The 20691-nt window shown below is 34.3% G+C and overlaps 1 protein-coding gene across 9 annotated transcripts in view; it reads right to left on the bottom strand.

Annotated features, from left to right (window-relative positions):
• Window positions 1-20691, bottom strand: part of LOC123546728 (uncharacterized) — a 41535-nt gene that overhangs the window by 19066 nt on the left and 1778 nt on the right. For 2 of the 9 annotated variants that reach the window (XM_053551038.1, XM_053551041.1), the window contains exons 2-13: window positions 18075-18305; window positions 16862-16925; window positions 13187-16616; window positions 12756-12881; window positions 11535-11663; window positions 10893-10939; window positions 10204-10257; window positions 8370-8984; window positions 6596-6677; window positions 5916-5936; window positions 5077-5162; window positions 395-534 (exon numbers count right to left, since the gene is read on the bottom strand). In XM_053551038.1, coding sequence (XP_053407013.1) covers window positions 395-534; window positions 5077-5162; window positions 5916-5936; window positions 6596-6677; window positions 8370-8984; window positions 10204-10257; window positions 10893-10939; window positions 11535-11663; window positions 12756-12881; window positions 13187-16616; window positions 16862-16925; window positions 18075-18305 — 5025 coding nt within the window. The remainder of the gene's footprint in view (window positions 1-394; window positions 535-5076; window positions 5163-5915; window positions 5937-6595; window positions 6678-8369; window positions 8985-10203; window positions 10258-10892; window positions 10940-11534; window positions 11664-12755; window positions 12882-13186; window positions 16617-16861; window positions 16926-18074; window positions 18306-20691) is intronic. The other 7 variants (XM_053551042.1, XM_053551039.1, XM_053551040.1 and 4 more) reach the window with 7 other exon arrangements.

Below are 20691 nucleotides of genomic sequence, written 5' to 3'. Positions count from 1 at the left end.
TTTATATATACTACATTAAATACCTTTCTAGCAAAAATTTCACGCAGAAGAAGCTGAAATTTTCAAGCAGTGGCTATACACATTTGATGCATTTCCAAAACAAAAGTTGTACTTAAAAAGCCAAAATATATTATGCAATTATCCTTAATAAAGAATTAATTCTAATCTGCATAAACAGTAGCTTTCTTGAGCATTTTGCAAAGAGACAAACATTGCAATTGTATGCTTTAATTTTTAGATTTACCTATTTTACTGCTGTTTTTTTTTTCTTCTCATGTTACAGTATTAGATAATATTCCAACAAAACTCAAACAATATTTAGTTTGTGAAAACATCAGCCAACAATCAAGCCACAGGGAGAAATGATAATATATAAAATCTAAAATTACCATACCTTTACAGAATTCTCATCTATGGTTGATAGAGCATCTTTCTCCTTGTTTCCGTAGATTCCTATGGGATGTTTCACAGGTTCATCCCTTCGTGATCCCAAAAACTGGCTGGGGATGTAGGGTGGAGCAGCATCATCTGACCCTGAAAGATTGACAGACTTTTTTAATTTCTGTTTTCATAGGATTCAATGACATTGCATCAAAACCTAAGATAAACTCAAAGCCAATTAGTAAATTCTTACAAAAAGTTACACAAGGTAAGATAATAGGTTTTCATACTGCAATTCACTTATTTTGTTATCAGTTCCATTCAATTCAAAAGCAACTAAAAAAACTCATTCATCATAAGCATGTTTTCCACTCCCCTGAAACAATTTTTTACATTTGGTTATAAGCCAAGATGGTACAAGAGCCTAAAAACTATTACACTGTTTATCAAATGGACATGCCTTAAGACGTAGAACACTTTTTAACATTTTTAAAGGGAATTCCTATAGTTTTTTATGCGCATCTTTCTGCGCAACCGACACTTTCTATGGAAAACTGAACTGAAGTCAACATTTGTCGAAACATGTTACAGACAATCTTAAATATGAGGTTTCTTGAATGAAATAACATTTTTTGATAAGTTTTATCAGTAATCAAATGTTGATACTGGTTTATGTTGTATTGACAGATATCTTGCTATTTTTGTGGATGTGTTTCACATCGCATTTTAGTACAAAGACAGTGTTGTTCATATAATATAATTGACTTAGTACTGATAAGTCAATATCACCTTTCAGATTATTTAGTATTCAATTATATAAATAATTAAGAACTTTTAAAACTTTTTTTAACTTCTAGCGCATATACATGTAATCAATTTGGCCAGGTTCGCGCCACTTTCCGTCCTAACAGGTGTTGTATTCTAGCGGTCTTAACATAAAATTTAGTCTGGTGACCCATACTTTTTTAGCCATTTTTATGTTCACAATACAATTATCTATACACAAGAAAAACAGGAAAATTTTCTATGAAAGAGTTTTTTCAAAATTAAAAAAAATATTCTTCACTATGGGTATTTTTCATTGAAAAAAGTTCACAAAAGTAAATACGAAACAATATTTTTTTTTCATTTGTACCCATTACTGTAAGGATAGAGTATTACAAATATGACTATAATATCAAATAAGTATATAATAAAATTTGTAAAAAGAAAAAAACCTTATTGTGCTGTCTTGGTGTATATTTTGGTTGGTATTTATAAAAAAGCAGAAAATTATGAAAATGTTGAAAAATCGCTGGCAGTTTCAGCAACAGTGGGTGTGTTCAAAACAATTTTTCACAAAAACGAGCCTGGTGACCTATTGTTTTTATTTGTTCATTGTTTTCAGCACAAAATTTCATATCATATATCTGAATTTAAAAAAATTCTATGAAAGGAAAAAAACTATAGGAATTCTCTTTAAAAGCACTAGTAACGTCTGTAATTTGTTAGAGTTCATACAAATAAATATTTTTAAGCTGACATTTTGCAAGAACAATTATGAAGTTCAGCAACATGCTACTTCAATTAAGATAAAGTACAAATTTACATGTCACTAACACAGTAATTTTCTGCACAGTTTTCAAACAACAGCTTTTTTTCATAAACAAATACTGTCTTAAAGACTCACTGAATTTGCAGTTACCTAAACATGGAAGTTTTTTTCTAGATCTAAATTTTGCTTAGTTTGACAAAAACCGATGCTTTAAGCAATCATTAACTTTCCTGTCTCAGTGCAAAACCATGTTTTTAATCAGCTGTGGAAAACCTTTTTTTTTGCTGAAGCTACCAATGCTGTAACTAAATAAATGTAGTAAAGCCTTCAAGGCAAATGAATTGTTTTAAGGAAGCGTATGAATAAACCTGTATTTTGTGGGGGAAAATCTGAGTCATTACAAAAACAAATCATTGAATAAGATAGAAACCATTAAATGATCTTTCTACAATAGACCACAAAGATGCGTATTTTTAGAAACAAAAATGTTTATGTTAAAAATACCATAGATGTTTACCTCATATATTCAAAATAACATCTCTTTTATTAACACATATGGGGACTTGTGTGTTTAGATGTTTACTAGAATATTTTAATATTAACCATTTTATACTATTTCCAAAACTCACCAAAATACTTAAATTTTATATAACACTGCTTTGTTAAAAAAAAGCAAAAACAATACTTTATCAACACTGAATCAAAAGCTGTACAGCTTAAAGATGAAATGAACAAAGATGACTCTAAGTAACTTTAGTTCATAATGGCTCATCTATAACATTCACAAACCTGACTTTAAATACATCATAACCATGGCCTGGCCAGCAACGTTCTGCTGTTAAGAAACCACCCAAAAACTCTCTAATCCCAATCTTAAACTCCCTAAATGCTCACAAAAATATCCAAACCCATGGCTTTCTTGTTCAACAGAAGTGCGCATCTTCACCTTTCTAAAACAGAGGTGATATTTTCCCTAGGTTTGTTGCCAAAAGTACAAGCCTCAAGACGGAAGTCTGTATAGTATTCACGCCTTATTTAACTGCGCTGACAAATATCCGTAAACAAATACACTTAAGACTTATTTCTTACTAGCATGTGGTCTGTGTAACTGTTCAGTTACAAATGTGAACCTGGAACTTGGTCAATGGAAAATATATACAAGTCTACTCTGACCCTGGGAGAGAAACTTTATATACATGGGATCTAACCGTCTACTGTGCATATAAAATACTGGATATAAGCATATAGTTGTGCTTGAAGAGAATCAGGTTAAATCACATCATTTTTGTCCTTTTCTCCACAAAATTGCAAAATGTTCTTAGTTATACAGTAAACCTCGCTTATAAGGAACAGCTTGGGACCTCTAAAAATTGTTCCTTATAACCGAGGTTCCTTATATCCGTATAGCGAACTAGTTCCTTGTAAGCAAGGTATGTATAAAAAACACAATTTGTATAGTGAACACTATTTGACTGACGTTTGAAAAGGACTATGTGTTTACACTCTGGGCCGACCTTGAATCTTTATGTGAGAAAGTCGCGCATCTAGTACTGGTCATTTCCTGGAGAGATGGTAAGATAGACTGTCTGCATGTGTATGACTCAAATAGTGTTGAAACACTGCGTTAAACCTTAACTAAGCCAAAATGTACGTCTGTAAGAATGACCGTAATTTTGTTTTGTTTGTTTTTGTCGGTCATTTCTATCTTCTTTTTTAAAGAGCGCTACCTGTTATGTGAAGAGGCATCAGTACTAAAATAAAATAAATGTTCAAATCTTTATTTTGCACACACTGGACAATGGCACCATACATTAAAGTGTAAATTATACCTATTGTTTTGCTATTGTCCATTTTAGCACCTGCTGTATTTTTACAATTAGAAATTTGGTAACTGGACTGTTTGCCATTGTTAATCACGCGTAATTAGCACATTTATTTAGGATATTTCCATCGTGACGAAACTAGACTAATAATGACCAAGTTTAAAATTCAAGGTTTGGTGAATGTGACTAGAACCGCGACTGATTTTCGTTTACTACTGTTAACATGAAATACCTTATATATGTAGTTCCTAGTACTTGGTAAATATTAATGTTTTCTTTTTATCGTATCCGTGAATTAACAAACTAAAGATCATACAAAATGAAATAATTGTATTTATGCATGTACATGAAAGCACATGAAAGTGCCGACGTTACTCATCAGCGATTCTCTTGTTTATTTCCAGTTTTCAATAATTTTCATTCTTTATGTCTGTTCGCTATAAACGAGGGGTTTTCCATTGAATTTCGTACTTTGGGACTGGAAAAAGTGTTCCTTATAACCGAGTGTTCCTTATAACCGAGTTCCCTATAACCGAGGATTTTTACATTGAATAAAGAAGGAATTAGAACGGGGAATTGAAAACTGTTCCTTATAACCGAGTGTTCCTTATATCCGAGTTCCTTAAAAGTGAGGTTTACTGTACATGGAATAAAAAAATTCTTGTTAATATGATTTTATAAACATGTCTTAAATATATTTTTGAACAAGAAAATAGTTTTACTTTTGTGCAAAACTACATGTACTGATATATCATCTGCCAATCATTTTTATCATGAAGAAGAAATAACATCAAATGTCTTACTGAAAAAAGTAATATCCAATTTTAAAACAAACTCTTAACTGCAGTCGACAACATCGTGCACACATATACAACATTTTCAAAATCCATGCTTTATAACTCAGATACAGGCATGCAACAGTTTTTAAACTAAGAAACTCTAAGTTCAACATGACAGAATCTAAATGATGGAAACGATGAGATCTGAATACAAACTGAAAGCCAAAGTCAAAATCAAGTTTCTCAACTTTCATACTAACCACTTGAATCTGAAAAGTTGGTATAACTAAACATTTAAATAATGTCAGACAAGGCACAAAATGCAACAGCAAATTTATAGCTTAAATTTATGTAAACCAATTCAGCAACATATGTATAAAGCAACAAAAAAACTACTGTTTTAAGTCACATTCTACATGGAAACATTTAAAAAAAAAATGTTCACATAAATTTGATAGAAACCCAAAGTCCACTCACGTCTTAGCACAAACAACACAATAATTAAATAAAGAACTTAAATTTAAGAAAAACCAAGAAGTTTATATTAACAACCACTGACCTGGATGAGAACTCTCGAGGGTTGTTCCACTCTCATTATTATCCTCACCACTCTCCGTATAGTAAACATCACGTGTTCCAGCCGGCCTGAAATAACAAATAACATATCATTACCACTCTCAGTATAGAGCATGTTGTATGTTCCTGCTAGCCTGAAATAAGAGATAACATTACATTACCACTCTCAGCATAGTATCATAGTATATGTCTCGTTTTCCTCATGGCCTGAAATTACAAATAACCTCAAGTCCTGTCTTCCATGTTGTCTTGAAATGAAAATTTACATACCTTTTTCAAACCACATTAATAATCTTAGATTTCGAAAAAGAATAGTTAAGAAAATCAACGACCTCTAAGCCCTTTACAATAGATATTTCACATTGAAAGAGTTTGGATATGTTGACATTCATAAACCTTTAAAAGAAATCCTCACTCAATAAGCAGAGAAATCAAACATTGAATTTATTCAATGTGCACCCAGTCTAAGTTTGTAAGCTGTCTACGTTCCTACAAATCTTAGCTTCCAGTTTTGAATTTTCCTTAACTTGCAGTTCCAAATACATAAAATTTTACAGAGCCAACTGACTTTTGAAACCTCAAAGAATGCGTAGGAATATTTTTCATTACTCTAAACAAAGTAACTATTTGTCACATGTAAAATACCTGAGGTTTAAATAGGTTAACAGTATTCTGATAAACATGTAAAGTTTTCAAAGACCCAGGAAATTGTAACTGATTTGAAATGCAAAAATAAGTGCATGCTAATCTTAAATAATTTACACATCAACTTTGTGAAAAATTCAACTGTCCCTTGTCACCATCTTTTGTGTTTATTCTTACCTTTTACTATTAAAATGTAACCTAAAATTAAATTACAATTATTAGCACCAAACTGAAATGCTATAACTACACTGTATCAAAGTTTCAAATAAGTTTTTATTTTTTAAGTATAAGTGTCTTATAAAGTATAAAGTATAATTGGCTTTGTAAGTATATGGTACAAATGACATTAAAATGTATAAGGTATATGTAATATAATAAACTATAAGTGATCAGCCCTCTCCCTATTGAGCTAAGCGAGTGCTTTTTATAAAGTATAAAAGACTTTATAATGTATATGGTATGAGTGACATTACAAAGTGTTTATTAAGAAATCAGTCACTTTATCAAGTATTAATAACTTATACATGCAATACATAAGGTATGTAAACTTTTTGCCATAAAATTTCATATGTTTTGGCAATATGGCTATTTTGTAGGGATACAAATTTCTGAAATTCAACTTTTGAAAATAAAATTAATGATAATTTTATTTATTTATTGGGATTTAATTTCATAGATTAACACAACCACACAGTCTACAAAAATAAATCCCTTATGAATATTAATGATTTCACAGTGTAAGTGTCACTTTATAATGTATAAGTGACTTTATAAAATAAATTCTTGCATTCTTCTGAAAAAACTGAACAAACTTTCTTTAAGTCAATATTATTTGTTATTTATGTGGAATTATGTACCTGTATGGGCGAAGCTTGGCACCTTTTCTTGACCCGCTTGTGTCAGACTCTGTGGGGGATGGTGAGCTATCTCTCTTCATGTCTGAAATTATGAAAAATATTTTATTAAGAACTTAACGTTAGAACAATTTCAACCACTATGGTAAAACAAGACATATTTTAATCTTAAATTAACACAATACGTTACAATGTACGCATGAAGAAAGCTTTGGAAAATTTAAAAGACTTCAAAATATTTTCTCATCATCAAAAGTTTATCTATGAGGAATAAAATTTGTTTAAATGGTTGCAATGTCTATTAAACCATCTTTACAAACAAATATTATTATCACATAAGACATATTATACTTAATAACTATTTACATCATAAATTCAATTAATTAAAGCAGGGGATTAACAAAATATCAAAACAAAACCTGCTGAATGGAAGCTTTCAGTACAAAAATATAAAACTGATAATGAAAATTTTATAATTCTACTTAACATGCTTAAGATAATATTGCAACATTTCTAACATTTATTTATTGTATTTTCTGAATATCTGATTGTAATAAAATGTATGGCACATCTTCATAACATCCTTTAAAATGTTGTTCATTTTCAATTACAAAAAGATTAGGTCAAGTTAATTTTCACATTTGCATTTTAATACAGTAGTATCATTTATACTAAAACCCCTATTAGGCCTCAACAAATTTATATTATTTAGTTGTTATTATGAAAATTCTTGTGAGATGTCACACCAAAAGGAACCATCTGGTAAACTTTTCTTGAAATTAAGAGTTTTTGCAGATATATGTAGTCAAAGAATAATCTTTTGTGTTGATGAAAAATGTACCTAAATACAACAGGAGGCATTTTTATTCAAAGAAAATGAAACAATTAATTTATGCAAAGCATGAAATTTCTTGCTATTTATTTACTTTTAACCCTTATCCTGCTGAATTTCTAGAATGAACTTGTCCATCTTTCAATTTGGACAGTATCATTAACTGTTAAAAGGGGTGCTTACAAAAAAGATATTGACTGAATGGCGAACAGTGCAGATCTTGATCAGGCTGCATTGACGTGCAGGCTGATCATGATCTACACTGGTTGCAAAGTCAGAATCAATAGTGTCCAGCATGATAATGGTAAAGTACATCTGAGCATAATATAATTTTTACAAGATGGTTCCATTTATCATGAAGATTCACAAATATCTTTCCAAATCAATTAAGCTTGATTATCACAATGGCAATCCATTTTCATTCTATTCAAAAAAGCAATCTGGTTAAAGTGAAGCACTCTTGTTTGTTATCTGAATTACTGCTTCCCATCAAGCAATGAAAACTGTTCTGTTTACAAACAGATATATCAAGTTTTAACTTAAAAGAAAGAGATGCGTCCATTAAAATATTCTAAATTTACTGGTTATCCCTCTCTTGTGAAATAACCAACAGATAAAAGCAGAGAAAAGCATAAAGTATTGTCTTCTGTAAGCACTCAACTGAAGGAATATGATTTCTTTAATTCTAATTTCCTTCAAAACTTCTCATTAAAAACAATATTAAGAAACAATTAAACCATTCACACATTCTAAGGTTTACCAGTACTCTCGTAACCCAAACTACTTTTAGACTAGATTTTATACAGTTTCAGCTACATCATGTTATCCATACACAAAGAGGACACATTTATCTGAACACACAAAAGCAGTTAATTCCATTAAACAAGAAAGCAAATCTGACAATAACTTTCTGCGAACAAAACATGTACACTCTTTTAAACTTACATCCTTTTTTCATAAACATTCCATTATAAGAATTTTGCTCTTGTGTTTTCACTGGCGGATATGCTTTGTTACCATGGCTACGTATTTCACCTTGACCCCTGACAGGAGTTTGACAACTACTAGAGGAGGAATTCTGGGAAATCTCTTGTTGCCCTAGCAATCGTTTTTGCAATTCGGCTAATTTTTCTTCTTGAGCCTGGCTTCTAGTTAAGAGTTCATAAACATCATCAGTGGAGATTGGTACCTTTTCAACAAAGCCTTGATTTGGATAATAATTAGGTAATGACCTTGACATGTGACCTTCAGCCTGAAAGTTAACCTTTGAATTTCTAGGTTTCTTTTCCCTAGATCTGCTCGGTCTGGAATACTTAAGACTTTTTACTGGACTCTCAAAATCAAGTTCTCCTTGTTTCATACCATTAGTCACAGGCCGATTTCGTTTATTTTCTGTAGGGCTTAAAGGTCTTTTTGGTACATGAAGGTCATTTTCTGGATCACGTGACCCATCATGTAACTGGTAACCATAGTAACGCCACAAGTTGCCATCGCTACTGTCACTTTGACGATGTGGATCGCTAGAATCACTAACACTTGTGTAACACTCAAAAGACCACTCTGTGAGAAAAGTGAAAGATATTTAAAACAACAACTGGCAAGTCGAAACAATGAAAACTATTTTTTCCTTTAGTTAGATTAGACCTATGTATTTAGGGTAGCAGGAAGTTTTGTTTATCACACTAAAATCCAATTCCATGAAAAAAATGGTACCGATGTCACCCTGGGTTATTATGATTTGGTCAGGACTTTAAAGAAGCTTCAAACAAAGAGCTCCTGGTTCATCTCTGAGATCTACTAGATCTTTGTTCCCTGCTTTTTTTCCCTTTCATTTTTTACAATATATCATTACATAATGCAGAAAAACTGAAGAAAAATATCAATATCAAATTGTGATAATGGCATTTAATCAGAAGTAATATTTTTATTCAGATCTTTTTACCAATAAAAATGTTTACAAAATAACTGTATACAGCAGAAGTGAGTTTACTCACTGTAAAATAGGGTCACTGACTTTTGAAAATTCGAAGTAGTAGCATGTTAATATATGATAATTGTAAATAAAGATAAAATTCATTGAACTAAGTAATTCAAATATAAATGAGCCGCGCCATGAGAAAACCAACATAGTGGCTTTGCGACCATCCGCGCAGTCTGGTCAGGCTCCATGCTGTTCGCTTTTAAAGCCTATTGGAATTGGAGAAACTATTAGCGAACAGCATGGATCCTGACCAGACTGCGCGGATGCGCAGGCTGGTCTGGATCCATGCTGGTCGCATACCCACTATGTTGGTTTTCCCATAGCATGGCTCAAATCAGATTTCAAGTGAAGTGATACATGAATTACAGAGCATACAGGTGAATATTTGCTGACCCTCAATGTGTTTTGTCTTTGCTTTTTGAGCTCTACCTTATCAAAGAAGTCTAAACTCAAAATAAATAAGTCTGTCTCAAGGCAAATTATTACAAAATAATTGGAGTCCAGCAATTCACATGCATGCACCAGAATGGTGAAAATAGTGGCAAATTTGGAATACATAAAAAGAAATTGTAACCCTACACAACAAAAGGGACCCTATGTTATAAACTACATCAAACCATTAATTATTTAAAAACGATAAAAACATAAAATAAACAGACTACAAAGTAAGTATTACTATTTTATTATTGTAGATATGCATCATAAGGTCCCTTCTGTCACAGCAAGGTTCCATTTAAGTGGATATCGGATAAGACTTCAAACAGGTACAATAATCTAGGTTATAAGACAATGCGGTACCTTTTTGCTTATTTGTAATTCTGTCATCCAATTTCTTTACTACCTTATCATTATCTTAAAAGTGCAAATACATTTGAGCCACGCCACAAGAAAACCAACATAGTGCGTTTGCACGACCAGCATGGATACAGATCAGCGCAGCGGCGATCCGTGCGTTAAGTTCCATGTCTTAGGAACAGCTCTGATGCCGTTTGGCCTTAATGGTTTCCTAATGCAATAGGCTTTGAAAGCAAACAGCATGGATCCTGACCAGCCATGGTGCAAATACATTTTGTCTGAAGTCCTGTAGAGTGGATATCTTTTCGCATCATTCTCATTTTGCAATATCATACATTGTGGTAAGAATTTGTACACAGAAGCTTGTTACCAAATAAGATATAGTATTTCTTTATATTCAATTCTCTAATTTTCAATGTGCAAGTTACTCTTTTGGGAAGATTGGCAAAAATGAAACTGTTGCGAAAATAACCCCTACTACAGTAGCCCTGTGAATAGAAGTATGCCTATACAAAATAACAAAATAATACATTTATCATAATTATATTGCATTTCTACACCCTGCAAATGAACTGTTAATAAATATCTGAATCTTGTATTTTTCTGTGTGAAATAAAATGAAAGCATCAAATAGCACTAAAGAATCATTTATGTTTACTTTAATCTTGAAAGAAAAAATAAATATTACACACCTTGAGGTCTGTGATGTTGTGGAGTTCCCAGGGTGGCCGGTCTCAAGCTAAAATTACAAAAAATAAATGCTCATACCATTTAAGCTAAAAAAACTAAATGAAAGAAAGTTTCCAATAAATAATACCAGGTCGGAGCAAGAGAAAACAAGTTTGAATGAACTCTTCCTATTTTGAATTTTTGCATTTAGAAGTCACAGTGAAAAATCATTTGCCATTAACTAATGCTTCCAGTGTATATCACTCAATAAACAAGAGGATTAATGACAACTGTCGAAATTTATCCTTCGTTGTGACCTTTGTAAAGACATAATTATTGATTTCCAGACTACTCTAGATCGAGTTTCAAGGTAGCCTGGCCGGCATGCTCTTGTCAAAATTTAGTAGCCTGACAGAATTTTCTGGTAGGCCCAGGCTCCTGACATGAGATTTCTGAAACCCTGAATACACTAAGCTGAAATTTCTTAACTAACCAGATCAAAAGAATTTAAAATTACCAAGACAACACATTCTAAACTAACCAGAGACACTCAACTTTAAACACTCTAATAAGACAAAAGAATTATGATGTTTTATTCTAAATGATATGTGAAAATATAACCCTATCTTACATAAAATTGTACTTACGGAACACATGATACCCACCTTCTAGGTGATTGTGCCATACGTCTTTCAGTAGGACTATACTGTGGTTCAACAAAGCTGTACTGACTCAAGTCACTGACGTTACCTGCTTCTTCTGACCTTGACCTTGTATGACCTTCACCTCTAAACCTGCAAAATATAGAATTATGCATAAACAATTCATATAATAGCTTTTAATAGGAACTTTTCTTTTTTATAGCATGCAACTATGAATATAAGGTAATTTAACATTTTTCTGTACAAAGCACCAATTTATTTGGACAAGTACCCATTCAGAGAAATATATTGGACGAGTCAACAAAAGCAAAGTCCAACACATTTTTCACATGGGTACAAGTCCAAATATACCATATGCTGTATTATACAAGACAATGTTTATTTTTTTTATTCTATACTTATTTTTCTCATTTAAAATTGGGTAACCCACCAGTCAGACACAATTCTATATCAGAAACATTGCGTCAAACGTTTATTAATGTCATACATTCAGATAGATTAATCAGTCAACTGGTCAATAAGGAATATATTGTATCAAATATGGAAATATAATGTAAGGTCATATGGTACAAATACATATCACTGATTGGAAGAGAAAAATAGGTATATAATCATAATCCAGTGCAATAAAGAAAAAAGATTTATAAAAAGGACTATGCCTGTAAGAAGCATCTAAAACTGATCTACATTTACGAAGCAGTATTATATGAGCCATGCCATGAGAAAACCAACTAAGTGGGTTTGCGACCAGCATGGATCCAGACCAGTCTGCACATCCGCGCAGTCTGGTCAGGATCCATGCTGTTCACCTTCAAAGCCTAATGGAATTAGAGAAACTAATATCGAACAGCATGGATCCTGACCAGACTGCGCAGTGCAGGCTGGTCTGGATCCATGCTGGTCGCAAACCCACTATGTTGGTTTTCTCATGGCACGGCTCATACCATGATAATCTAGGTATACAGTATTTCTAACTGATATATTACAAGCCGAGTATGCTTTTTATCTATCTTCTACATTACATATTCAAATGCTCAATGCAAAACAAGTCAATTTGTTTTATTATTCATACAAACATAGGCTAGTTTTGCATTGAGTCCTTGGACTTTTGTTGATAAAAGAAATGAACATACACCTAGTATTTAACCTGATGCAAAACACTTTTTTTAAATAAAGTGTCAAGTTCTGGCCAAGGGTTTTATTCATCATTTTGATTTGAAATACCTGTCTGAACCTGCAGCCATTCTACCAGGTGACACTTCAAAGGGGTCACTAAAAGTTCTGGTTCTTTGTTGGGTCCCATCAAAGTCCCTCTTGGTACGGTCTTTGTCAGTCAGGTAAAATCTATCACTAAAAGACGGGAGGAGAAAACATGTAATCATAAGCAGAAACGAAGATGCCATACTTTCTGTTGCAGTGTTTGTCTATTGAATATAATTATCATATATGACATTATCTTGATACATCACATACATTAACTCTTTCAAATCTTTGTTCATGTGAACATAGAAAATTAATGCAGAGAAGTTCTCTCAACCAATTAAACTAGAAAATATGTTTGCTAATGCTTCACTGGATATTCACACAGCCTTCATGACTGATTGAGGGAGATAAAATTCAGTTCATTCCCAATAAAAAAAAGATGAAATATTTACCTTGCTAGAGCCTTATTCCTGTCTCCAGACCTGCTTGTGTCTGCTGACCTCCGGGTGGGCATCCATGCTTCTCTTGGTTCCCCATGCTCAGCTTCTTCTTGCCCGGACCTTTCAGCTGACCTTCTGGCTGGTATCGGTGCTTCCCTGGGCTCAACGTCCTGTTGCCCTGACCTTTCAGTTGACCTGCGGGCTGGCATCCATGCTTCCCTGGGTTCAGTTTCCTTTTGCACTAACCTTTCAACACCATACACAGGATAGCAGTCAATAGCTTGTCGATAAGGTGTCCTTAATTCAATACTCTTATCGAAATTTCTCTCTGACATCTTTTTCATCTGTGTCGACAGAAGTGACTTGGCATTACTCAAAGCTGAATATGGTGCAGAGGTTACCTCCCTCAGAGCAGTAAAGTCTGACTTCTCTCCCTTGCCAGGGGAACTAAACAGTGAATATTCCAGCTGCTTTCTAATGTCCTTATCTTCAATATCAAAACTTTCTGAAGTTCCATTTAATCCACTATCATCCAAACTGGAATCATCCTTAGGCTTTGCTACAAGCTTCTGCAACATTTCATGCTCATTTGCCATTGTTTCAGTCAAAATTCCATTCACTTGTTCTTGTGGGCGGTCATTAGCAAGAATTTTGTATACCTTCTTTGCCATTCCCTTTTCTTCTGGGTTATGAAAATTGTCCACCTCTCCCTCCTCTGATGTGAGAATTTTGTAAACTCGTTCTGCAAGACCTGGCTGTTTTGTGCCATTCATTTGTTGGTTTTGAGTTCCTTTTTGCTGTGGATCTGGTAGAGCAACATCTGGATCCTTAAGGATAGGTCTTTCAGCCTTAGCTGCAGGTTTGGTATATTCAAGCTCTACTTCATTAACATCTTTCACAACTTTTGGAACTGGAGGTGCTTGTAATCTATCAAATAAATCTTTCCTTTCATTTCTGTATCTAGCAATAATATCTTCAACAGACTCTTTCAGATCACCCTCAGCTCTTCTATTCATAACCTGTTCTACTAGTTTCTCAGCTCTTGTTATATCTGAACCAGTTAATGTTTTTGTTCCTTCAAGCTCTGCTGCATCATAATCTGTGTCATTGGTTGCAGCTGAATCTGGCCTTACTACCAGGGTATCTGTATCACTACTTCCTCTAAGTTTGGTAGATAAGGTATCAGTAGTAGTCATGGTTCCAATAAATTGACCTCCATATCCTTCATCATATTCTAGGTCAGCACCATGGTCCCAGACCAGTCTTCTTCCATACTCACTGACTCCACTTTCACGCCCACCTGTGGTAGTACAAGTTGTCGACAGAGATCTTGGTTCATCCTTAAGAGAGTCTTCTGCTTGACCACTGTAACCTTCCCTTAGATTTTTTCTCTGAACATGAATACTGTCATTTGCAACTGGTGGCGGAACATCATGTAAACTGTCCTGTATTTCTTGTAAGTCTTTTTGAAGTCTTGAATAGTCAATGGTCCTAGGAATATATTCATGACCTCTTCCATTTGTACCATTCTCTCGCAATATACCAAGATGATCTGTTTCTGAGAGCAAGGCTTTTACACGCTTAGAAATCTCATCATCAGAGACCTCCTCTGATCTAAGACCATCAAGTACATCATGGGTTCTTATGCTTCTTCTCTGTATGTCATCATTTACCTCTGCATGATTGTCATCAACTTTATCAAAAGCAGAGACCAAGATGGCATCATCAGCTTTTGTTTTGTCCAATTTATCAGCAGTTTTTGCTGATCTGCTTGTATCATCTTCAGAATACTTTCCTAGAACTCTAGCTACCTCTTCACTTGTCAGTGATCTCACCACCTCTGGGTCCCTAGGTTTCTCCATTTTTCTTTCACTTTTCTCTGCCAATTCATCCTTCTCATATGATTTAAAGGAATCTTCATGTGCTGACCATGTCAGTCTTTCCCTCAAGGGAAATCTTTCCTCACTTCCAGATGGTTCTGGTCTTGGTATGGCAACAGCTTCTCTGACTTGTCGTTTAGTCTCTTCAAACAAACTTGCTACTCTTTTCATAGATATATCACTTGGAGACCTGTCAGGCAGAGATTCAGAAAATCTTGGGAGGTTCGTGTTGCTATGAGATGGTTTGTTTCTTTCAAGTCCTGCATCTGGGGTGCGATCATATTTTGTCTCTCTTCTCTCTTCCTTTGGCCTTCCAATTTCCTGGCTAACATCTGGACTGTCTGACAACAGCCTTTCTCTTTCAGCTACACTTATATACCCATTACTACTGGCAACATTTGAACTGGGTTCTGGAGACTTTGATGACCTAACCGGAGAAGTATAGGGTTCAAGTCTTGCTGTTAGTCTTGTCCTTACAACAGAATCACCTGAACCATCCCTATTCACTCTTGTTGAAGTTTCTTCCATTTCTGTAGTCTGTTTTTTCTCAAACCCAGGAGCAGCTCTCTGAGCAGATTCAAACTGCATCAATTCTTTAAGACTGTCACCAGCAGCATCACTCAATCTGTCTAACCTTTCGGATCTGTCACTCCCTACAGATCTAGCCGAAGATCTTTGACTTGCTCTAGACCTTCCTGACTGTGCACTATGTTGAGACTCTGCAGACTGTCTACCGGAGAAAATACTTTCTCCGCTTCTATCTAAATCAGACCGGGAACTCCTTCCACTCAGACCAGACTCTGCACTTTGTCTACCACTGTGGAAACTCCTTGCAGATTCACTTGATTCTCTCCTAAGCGTATCTAAGCTTTGACCAGACTCTGTAGATACCCTTCCAGATCTGCTTCCCTCAGTGTAACCACTTCTTGCTGTATCTGGTGATTCTCGTTTCAGATCATCTTCTGGTGATCTGATCTCTTTCCTTGCAATATCTTTTTCTCTCTCAGTACGTTGTTTTTCATCATTATCCATTACATATCTTAGGATATCAAGTCTCTCCGCACCACTTCTTCCATTTAGTCCTAGATTATCAGATACTCTTCCATCACTGTCAGACAAGACAACTCTTTCTGGTTTTGTATCTCCTACAGTTACTTCCCCTGTTGTCATAGAAACAGTTGTTGTTGAGTCTTTAGGTTGAGCAATACTGAAAGTAGCTTTAGACACAAATCCAACACGATTCTGTTCATCGCTAGCTGTTGATCTAGGTGACCTGGGTGTTTGATTTGTATCTGATTCTGTTGCATATGGATTCCAGTCATTATCAGATAAACCGGTAGAGGACTCTGGATATTTTGCTATAGCGCCCCCTGATGAAGGCCTCCTTACATCGTCGTCTGAAAGTTCCGAACTCTCGCTACCACCAGATCTATTTCCATGTGGAGAAAACTTTCCAAGCATTAACTCCCCTGAGACTTCCATAATGGCAGAGCTGACAGCTTCTTCATGTGGACTATCATGTATTGATGATGTTGAATTAGCATCATCATAACCGTACTGACCTGAAACACGAGAACAAAATTATTTTAAAGTTATAACATAATATTAATATCTGATATTATCATAAAATTTGTTGTCTGCAAAGCATTTAAATACTCTGTAAACCAGTGGGAATGCCATTTTTTCGATTGCAAAGTTTCAGTTGTCACAGTGCAAAAACAAAATCAGAAATTTTAAAGTACAAATAAGCATGAGTAGACATATATTCATAATATGAAATTTTTTTTATTGACAATAGTAAACGTACCATCTGACATTGTAGACTCTTGCTGGGATGTAGATATATCCTGGCTCTCATTTGTAGACACAGTCTGAAATATACATGTTTCGATAGAATACATTCTAAATAAAACAATCATATACATAGTGATAATTTTAATCAATATTAAAACAAAGTAGTGCACTAAAGAACGTTGTAAAATGTTATTATATTTTCTTAGTTTAATACCAAAGGCAGTGTAATTAATTAGTAAATATCTAAAACTGTAAAATTATCAATATTCATAGGGGATTAATTTTCATGGAATTCATGAATGAACCAATGATTCAATCCATGAAATTAAATCTCAACCAACAATTAGCATTTCCATAAATTCAAATTCCCCATGAAATAGCTGCTTGGGTCAAAACCAAGAAATTTCATGCCCACACAATAACATTTTTTCACAGCTGACTTCAAATCACTTGCCCCTCACTGATGGAAGTTTGAGCCTCACTTAGGGCATAGAATTCTTCAAGTAAGGAAGCCATCCAGCAGGCTTATGGAAGGTAGGTGCCAGCCTGTGATAAAATAATGCCCAGAGGGGTCTTCCTCCAGCATGAAAAGCTGGAACTTTGCCATATGACCTGTGACAGTGTGACATTAAACCCAACAAAAACAAAATAGCTCTCAATCAGACATTACCACTTATCTGTGGTATATACATTTTGTATTATGCTTTCTTATCACACTTTCAATCTGCTGAATATTTCTATTTTATGTGTGAGAAAAAAAGAAAAAGACTCAATTAAACCGAGTCTGTTATTACTTCATTTGGCAGCATTCTATGCTTCTAAAGTATGAGAACATTGATTTAAGAATACTTATTTAGAGAAGAGGATTGTATGATGAGGAACTTGACAAGAGGGGCCATTAAAGCTTAGGCTAATACTACGGCCCTGGATACAGGTAGATTACAGGTAGATAAAGAATTGTTTCACAAGAGCAGTCTCTTAGTGTCATGTAGCCAGCTTTAAAAAGTATCCCCATATACTACACTTGGTAATATTATCATGATTATATTTGCTGGTCCTTTGGGATCATGCAGCACATGACAGAAGTCCGCTTAAGCTAAAAGCTAGGGGCATGATCGGTGTTGCATTTTTCTCCCCCTCTCCTAAACAGAAATTAAACCCAGACTACTATTTTTTTCTTGGCTGCATTTTATGCTTCAAAAAGACCTTCTTACAGGTTTAATTACCTCACTATTTGGATTGGCCTCCATACTTGGTCTGAGAGAATACTGCGACAATTCCTGCCCTGACAGTGATGACCGTGGTGGACTGTTGTACTGGGATAGATCTGACCCTTCAGTTACCTTGGAAGATTCCCGGAGGCTTGAGAACTCGTGCCAAGAAAATGCAGGACCAGTCTCACTTCCTGTTCCGCTGCCGTCTGGAGAATACTCTGCCGGCAGGGAAAACCAGACCTGCTTCAGAAATTATTACATATTATTTTAAGGCATTCTCATTTTTACAACAATGGCTTCAATTCTATTATAGCACAGCACAGAAATAGTGTCTGTTATATTGTTTTAGCTTTATCTCAGTGATGGTTTTACAACAGGCCCAAAATAATACCATGACCAATATACACATGAGCCATGGCATGGGAAAACCAAAATAGTGGCTTTGCGACCAGCATGGATCCAGACCAGCCTGCACATCCTCGCAGTCTGGTCAGGATCCATGCTGTTCGCTAACAGTTTCTCTGATTGCAATAAGCTTTGAAAGCGAACAGCATGGATGCGCAGGCTAGTCTGGATCCATGCTGGTCGCAAAGCCATTATGTTGGTTTTCTCATGGCATGGCTCATATCCAATACATGATTATTAAACATCTGAGTATAAATAAAATTTGTGCAATGTGATACAAGTTTTACCTGACGAACTAGGTTTCCTTTGCCATGTTTTATCATTGCAAAATGAGATATATTTAATTCATGAACCAGATATCAACTAACATTACAGGGCCCTCCTTTTACTTTTTTTGACAGAAATTCAGTGCCAATCTTCTCTCCTAAAAGTAAGGTATCCCCTACCCCCCCCCCTCTTCAACCTGGTAAAAAGTTCCCCTCATTCTTTTAAGACTTTTTAGTTAAAATTCTTAGTACGTGTACACCTTTACATTTGAAATACAAGCCAATGAGCTTTTTGAACTATTTTCTTCTGAAATTAATACCCCTTGTTAATTAACCGCTCCCCACCCCCTTCGTTCCCCTTTTCCTTCAGAATGGCACAAAATTCCCCAATCTGCTGACTCTGGTCTCAATCCCTCTTAAGATGAGTGAGGGCCCTGAATTATAAACTTGATACATCTATATTCTACACTGCATAGAGATAAAAATAACACAATCTTACATTTTCTACAGTATGAGGCCCTCCTGCTGCCATTACAACAGCAAATGTACCAGGTAATTTCTGTTAATTTGACATTATACACTTTAATTTATTAAAAATATGTTGTTGTAAACTAAAATTAAAATAATATTATTTGTTAACTTAATATCCATCTATACCACAAGAAGCATAAGCTATACCCGGTACTTGCCTTCAGATTACGGTATGTTACTTAATGTAAACTTTTTTCTCCAAAAATAAATTTAAAATCAATTTGAATTTTGTATTAACATAATCTATTTGCTGTAATTTAAGTTTTGCTCATTTTAGTAATTAGTTATTGCGGAACCTTGAAAAAAGTCATCTAAAATACTAAATGAACAGAAGCAAAGATGGTAAAATAATCAAATTAAGAAATAAATTTGAATGGTCTTTTAACCTTTTGTCAGTATTAATATTCCTTATTTATTTTATGAAATAAACTTTTCTATTCTTCTTACGAAACATTACAGTTTAATATATTACTCTGATATAGTTTGAAAAGCATGTTTGAAATCTGGCAATCAAGGGTGAGAAGTATTTTATAACTCTAGTTCACAAACAGGTGTTAAACTTTTCTCTAACTGTCAACATGAAAGGAAAAGTAAAATTCAGAATTTTGAAAGTAACAGTTTTTAAGTTAACAAACTGTTAACAAAGCTGAAAGAAGTCTTGATTAACAATGAAGATAAATGAACTACTGAAGAATTTACAGACAGCCACATAAACCTCATAATAGAATCACAGTCATGTAATGTACTTGTGAAAGTATTAAGTATCATCATCATCACATTAAGCAGTGCTCTTTGCTTAAATAATATTACCATTTTTTTTATACATTCCTTCAGTATTTTTCTTAAAAAGCTATTTAGCATAAGCAGCTACTAATAGTTTTTGGAATACCAGTATACATTAATTTACTATAAAGCAATAGTATTGTTATATACTTTGTTTTAATAATCTTGGCACACAGGTCAGGACACTGCCACAAATTTAACAGTCAAATTGTTGATAATACTATATAGTAAAATAAAAATTATGTCGACACCGATGTGCCACTTTATTCTGTTTTTAAATCTATATACTGTTAAGATGACAATGAAAGACTAAACAGAATAAATAAATGGAGCCTGTAAAACATTTCACTTGCTGAAACATCCTGACCTGTTACACTGTTATAATAAGCTATAATGTGACTGAGAGTTACAATAAACTTCATCTGTCTTTATGATGCCTTAACCTTTACCCTGCTAAATTTCTAAAACTGGTCTATCACTCAATGGGCAGTACTATTTGTTATTCAAAGGGGTGTTCCCTGAAATTTTACTGACTGAATAGTAAACAGTGCAGACCATGATCATGCAGCCTGCACAGTTGTGTCTGCACTGGTCACAAAGGCAGAATCACTTGCCGCCAGCAGGCTAAAGGTTAAACAGCCATC

The sequence above is a fragment of the Mercenaria mercenaria genome, chromosome 9 (assembly GCF_021730395.1).
Source record: "Mercenaria mercenaria strain notata chromosome 9, MADL_Memer_1, whole genome shotgun sequence".
Lineage (NCBI taxonomy): Eukaryota > Metazoa > Mollusca > Bivalvia > Venerida > Veneridae > Mercenaria > Mercenaria mercenaria.
Note: the sequence above shows the minus strand (reverse complement) of the source record. Positions and strands in the feature narration are given on the sequence as shown.